The 6,790-nt window shown below is 27.3% G+C and overlaps 1 protein-coding gene across 1 annotated transcript in view; it reads left to right on the top strand.

Moving 5' to 3' along the window:
• LOC100569884 (kelch-like protein 2) overlaps positions 1-1,285 on the top strand; it is a 3,147-nt gene extending 1,862 nt beyond the window's left edge. The window contains exons 3-4 of the mRNA XM_008188229.3: positions 668-914; positions 982-1,285. Of these exons, the coding sequence (XP_008186451.1) occupies positions 668-914; positions 982-1,166 (432 nt within the window). The 3' untranslated portion in view covers positions 1,167-1,285. The remainder of the gene's footprint in view (positions 1-667; positions 915-981) is intronic.
• Positions 1,286-6,790: the final 5,505 nt, after the last annotated feature.

Here is a 6,790-nt window from a genome sequence, read left to right as displayed (position 1 = left end):
GCGGTATCGTTTGGTAACTGTGGTAACCGTGATTATTTTACACGACACGGTGTAGTGTGAACCCGGCTTAAGAGTACTACTAGGCAGTAAGTATTAACGTAAGTACCTAAGTCTCTACCTGCACAGTCACTCAGAACGAGTAACGACAGAACACAGAACACTCAGTGTTTACTATTAAATTAATGTATAGATAGATTATACCTAAACTAAAATACAGTATCTGAAATTTATAGTCGTATTCTGGCTACATAAATAAAACTTATTCCGCTTCTAAAAACATTTAAAATAAGGGGTCACTCAATTTTTTCCAATGGTAAAAAAACTCGGTAAAATGTACGTAAATTTACTTTTACCCGTTAATTTTACAGGGTAAATTTACTGAACTCACATATCTAATTAAGTTACCACACGATTAACCACGATGCCGTGTTGTTGGACATAGCTGAACATTTTTCGTGTACACGGCAAACGTGTATAGTGGAAACCCGCCTTAACGTTTATCATAGTGTTTGAAATATAAAATACAGTTATCGGTTATCAAATAAAAAAATTAAGCGATAACCGGTTACCGGTTTTCAAAAGTTTAACCTAACCTAACCTAACCAACTTTATTGATAACGGTTTTAAGCCCTGTTTAAAATACGTTTTATTTTATTTAATTGTATAGGTTGGGGGTGCTGGCAATGGTGGAACATTGAAATCTGTTGAATATTATGATCCCACACTTAACACATGGACACCAGTTGCAGAGATGTCTACAACCCGTCAAGGTGTTGGTGTAGGAGTCTTGGATGGTCTTATGTATGCTATTGGTGGCTGTGATGGAGAGAATCTTAAAAGTGTTGAGGTTTATAGACCGAGTGATGGAGTTTGGTCTTCTGTAGCTGATATGGAAATATGCCGATTTCGCCCCGGTAACAATTATCTTTTTAGGACAACCTTTGTAAACATTTATTGAATTTAAATTTCATTTTTATATAGGAGTAGTGGCATTAGATGGTTTATTGTATGTGATAGGCGGAAGTTTTGATGAATTTATCTATAGTGATACTGTAGAAATTTACAACCCCAAAACCAATACTTGGACAATGGAGAGATTTTCGAGAAGTGGTGTGTACATTTATGGTGGAGTAGTTGTTGATAGACCACCAAATTTTATTAATTAATATATAGTCTTATTGCTGATAGTAATATAATTATATTAATATATTTATGTATAATTTGTAACAAAACTTGAATTGTTTATTTTTCTTTGAATGTTTGATTAAAATGTTTTCTTTATAATTTAATTTGATTATTTAGAAAGAAGGAAGATGTAAAGTTTATTATATTGTAGTTTATCAGCAAAATCGTAAATAATTTACAATATTATACATTATATATTTTAGATTTTGCGCGGAGTTATAAATTTATAAATTATTCAATGATTTATTTATTTATTTTGGTTGTTTGTGTAAGTAACACAATAATCATATTTCTACAACGGTTTTTTTTTTATCATTTTATATGCACGATAAAATGTTCAAAAATAAAATATTGCTATCTAAAATTTCGTACAACTACCATCACGGTTTAAGATATTTTAAACCGTGACTACTATTGTTAATTAGATTATTATCTTTGGTAACCACTAACCACAGAATTCTGTATTTTATTATGACAGTATCTTAGAATATGATGTTACTCTATGTTAAATTTATATTGTTATCAACATTATGTACCGCCAAAATAGAGTGTTATCGCTGGATCAATGTTCATTCAATTCTCAAAAGTCAAAATTCAGATGACAGCAAGACGTCAAATTTTACAACAGCAAAATCGGTTTTGGACAAACTCCAAACTTCGTTACTCTAAAACAAATGAACATTCATGAAATTTTCACTGGTTGTTTATATTCGCATTTTCTATACACGACAAAATTTTCAAAATATTTTGATTTATTTTGAACTGTATAGGAATATTTTCAGTTTCCAATTTTATTAGACTTTTTTTATATGAATGTCAACAAAACTTTATTTGTTGGGTAAAAAGCTTGAAAATTTAATACAAGGCGCCTACTATATTGTTATAATGACATTTGAAAAATATTAAAAATACATAGGCGCAATTTTTTTTATAAGTATTTAAAGTTCGAATTTTGACAACATTTTAATAAAATTTAATAACTATTTTTTTGTTGTAGAGCTTTTTTAGATTTTAGGTGACACAAGGTAATACTTCAAATATACAAATCGAAATAAAAAAGCACTGATTTTGACTTAACATATGAAGTCCAGTTGTCGCTCGTGGAAATCGATGTTGATATTTTGAGAGGTTCTTACTCGGTGGCTGGTGCTCATGCACTGATTTAAGAGACGACATGGATATGTCTATCAAAGAGTGGTAGGTGGTTTTTGTACTTCCCCGAACTAGATTTCTCTTCGGCGGCAAAGACCTTTTTGTCGGTGACAATAGTTTTGTTAAGGATGCCCGATTTCTACGAACGACAGTCTGGCCGTTATTTATTCTTCTGTAAGATTTTAGTTTATTTGTTATTATGATAGTGAGCATATCATTACAATACGATTATTGTGAAAAATTAAATTTGAGTAAATAAATATATTTTTTTTATCACTTTTTATATTCTTATGTGAATATATATGGCGGTGGGGGGGTGGAGGCATTGCCCCCATGGGTTACTTTTTATGTAAAATCAGGTGGAGGCCACAGCCCCCCCCCAAAAAAAAAATTTAGCCCTAGTTGTGCCACTGGGTTGAACTAATATTACTTGTACAGGCTATAGGTAGGTACAAACTTGTCTCAGTTAACGTGGTCCCGAATTGACGTATCTATTTGAAATAGTAATTCTTTACAGTTTCGTTGAATATTATTGTCTGACAATTATTGTCGAATTTCAAGCTTTAAAAATTGCCCTGGGTTAAAAATTGAAATAAAATTACCAATTTGTAAACACCGTTTTAGTTAACACTGTCATCAAACGACACAATTTTAAAACGTATTTATAAATGAGATCATATTATTGAAATTAATGAACTTACCTACCACAAAAAACACATTGCATCATTGAACCAGCATCATATATTTAAACAATAAATGTTTGAATTAACAAAGAAAAAACTAAAGAGATAGGGCATTAAATTGGTCCACATAATAACTTACATAAAGTTTACGGGTATTTTTTATTCGTCAAAAACACGAATTCAAAGGTTTTTTGTTTTTTGAAAAATTTTTCTAGTTCTGCATATTTTTAAAAACCAAACTTAAATATTAATAATTATCATTTCGGCAATACAAAAACTGTTCATAATAGGAATTTGTTGCAGACTGCGTCTTAGAAACGTACAACGTATAGTACATTTTCGTTCGATAGTTTCAATAGTGTGCTGCTAGTTTTTATATTAAAGTGAGTTAACCTATCATCAAACATTCAAGTAGGTAGTAATGTAAACAAAAAGACATTGCAGCATTGAACCAAAATAATATTTAAACAATAAATGTGTGAGTTTTACACATCATTTAAATTGGTCCTTATAATATTACCTACATAATGTCCAGGGCATTTTTTATTTGTCAAAAACTCCAATCCAAACATTTTTTTAAACATTTTTCGAGGCCCACGTTTTTTTAAAAACCAAATTAAATATTAATATTTTGTCTAAATAAAAACCATTCTTAAGAGGAAGCTACCAATGACTAATGAGTATGTTGCACACTTCGTCTAACAAACGTACAACGTATACCTAACACGTTTTTCGTTTGATAGTTCCAACAGTGTGCTGTTAGTTTTGATATTAAAGTGAATTAACCTATCATCAAACTTTGAGGTAAGAACATTATCTATGCTTAAGTGTCGGCGATTTTTTCGATGGTTAATATAAGCTAACGTTTATGTACGGATAATGTACATGCATTTTAATTATTTATGTTCACAATAAAATATGATTGATTTTTCGAATTTTTAAATATTTTATTTGAAAATATTAATCTAAAAAATATTGAATGTTAATCTATTAATATAAATAATTTATAAAATTGGTTCAAGTACCTATAGTAAAAACTTCACCTAATATAGTTATAGATGACATAATATTATATTAAGTTATATTTTTGTATAACCATTTTGTTTTATTTATGATCATTTAGATTTTTTTTTATTAAAAAAGCATAATTATTACAATATATACATTAATGTTTGTACAATAAGTAATTTTTTTATAGTTTAAAGACACTGGAAATTACGGTGGAAATTAGCAACGTAGTGACCTAGATAATATAAATATATAATATATCAAAACGATTTTCCAATGATAACACTATATGATCAAAATATTCTTTTCATAAATATAATATAATATTATTATGCAGTGTATTCAGTGGTGGATTTACAGGGGGGTCCATGGGGTCTGAACCCCCCCCCCCCCCCTTTCGACACTGATATATACATAAATAATTAAATAATGCATACACATAGTTTGATCCTACAGTAGGTATATCGTATAACATAATAAATTATGTATATATTTCAAATTGTTTTTGAATTACAATACAATATTAAAAATAAATTATTGAAAATTCGTTAATTTAAAGATGAATATCCAATATCGTAAAAATTTTAAATTTAAACGCTCATAAATAGTCATTTTCCGGTAAACTTTTTTTTTTTTAATTTTTTTTATTAAACTTTCAAGCATTTTTACTATGAAAAAAAGATTTTATCGAGAAAAATTTTTAAAAAATTTCTCAAAGTTATAAGGCTATAACTAAATAAAAAAGAGTCAACATTTTTACCATTTATGGGAACCGCTATTATAAATATTTTGTGAACAATTCAAGGTTTAGTTTTTAAATTAGTAAGTTTTGAGTTAAGTACACCAAAAAAACAAAGTCAATTTTTTTTTTGTTTTTCTTGACGCTTTCCAAATCTACTTAGAATTTTGAATTATTACGTCGCAAAAGTAACAAAAAGATTCTCTTTTCTATAAGAAAGATTCTGATCTTGAAAATTAGACCATTACACCATTAATGCAGTCAACATTTTTACCATTCAAAATATTAATGACAGACAAAAATTTTAAAAATAAACACACACACCATTGTTATATCAATACATTTTATTGCTCCGATCAGAATCTAAAAAGATGCATTATTGTAAAATTAATACATTCTGTCGCTCCACTCACTACTCAGTTTCGAAAACTGTATTTAGGATATATTATTTTTTAGATTATTTGGTTAGATTATTGACTACATACGTGGGATTTTGTTTTAAATTTTCAATCCTTATAGTTATGAAATGTGAACATTTTATAAAATTATATAACTACCAATTAATAATTTGTAAATTTTCAATATAATACATTTCTTCAATATTTGAACTTTAAATGCTTATAAAAAAAAAACGTGACCATATATTTTTAATATTTTTAAACTAATATTGTAACACTGTGTGAGGAGCCTTGTATTAAATGTTCAATATTTATTGACCCAACAAATTCAATTTTACATACATTTATAGAAAAAAACTATTTTAAATTTTAAATATCAGTTAACAACTCAAAACGAGCCATAGTCCATAGGGTTTGATAAACTATAATTTGGAGTATTAATTTCAAGTATCTGCGATTATAATAGCTTTTATTTTATGGTGCATAAAAATTGGTATAATAAACATTCAGTGAAAATGTCATATAATATCTACGGTAATTTTTTTCGAGAGTTATACCAAAAACCATAATAGAATTAATGAAAACCCTATGTAACATAAAAATTACTGTATTTAATTTTTTTTCCAGTCATTTTTTTAAAATTAATATTATTATTTATTAATTTTAATCTTTTAGAATTTGTGCGCGGAGTGATAAATTTATTATTTTTTCAATGATTTATTTATTTATTTTGATTGTTTGTGTACACAATAATCATAGATACCTACATGCTATTTTCGCAAATATTTATTTTATCTTTGCCCAGTCATAATATGATTGAAAATATCTCGAGCGCAACATAATTTTAATACATATTTTATTAAAACGCGATGCATTATAACTTATAACTTATAAGTAATATAAAAATTAATAGACAAATTATATCGTTTTATGATATCCGGCTGATTTAGTGCATTTGATACTTCAGAGATACATCTGCTCACTTAATGCTGATGATCAGATGATCTATTGTTACCGATATCAAGTTGATACGAGCCACTATCGAAGAACCACAAAGCTGTCAAAACCTTATACCTATAATGGTTAATAACATATACAACATTTTATCATAATTAATTATTATTAATACTATAGAAATAAATAATTATGACAGCTTTTATCTTAAGGGGTATGAATAGTATTGAAATATTCTATGAAGATATATTTTTGTAATAATCTATCCCTGTATAAAAGTCAATTTTCGATAGTTTAATTACTAAACTCAATAATTAAAATTCGAAAAGTTAAATATCACAAGTTCTAGAGCTGAATATTGGACATTTAAAATTAACAAAAATCTAAGGTAGAAACAGTTGGGGGGAATCATATATCAAAATGTCTAATGTTGACTATGAAAATAAAAATGTTATGAATTTCCAATTAAAAAAAATTTGAAAATTTGAACTTTGAATGCATATAATATATGATCGTGTTTATGCATCTCTAATATTTTTGATTTATGTTAATAAAACTCATAAGCAGTGTTCGGATTAGATAAGTATTTTTTTATCTAGATAAAGATAAAGATAATGCAACTCAAATGTATCTAGATAGAGATAAAAGATAACTTAACTTATATTTATCTA

Source organism: Acyrthosiphon pisum, chromosome A1 (genome assembly GCF_005508785.2).
Source record: "Acyrthosiphon pisum isolate AL4f chromosome A1, pea_aphid_22Mar2018_4r6ur, whole genome shotgun sequence".
In the NCBI taxonomy this organism is placed as follows: domain Eukaryota; kingdom Metazoa; phylum Arthropoda; class Insecta; order Hemiptera; family Aphididae; genus Acyrthosiphon; species Acyrthosiphon pisum.
Note: the sequence above shows the minus strand (reverse complement) of the source record. Positions and strands in the feature narration are given on the sequence as shown.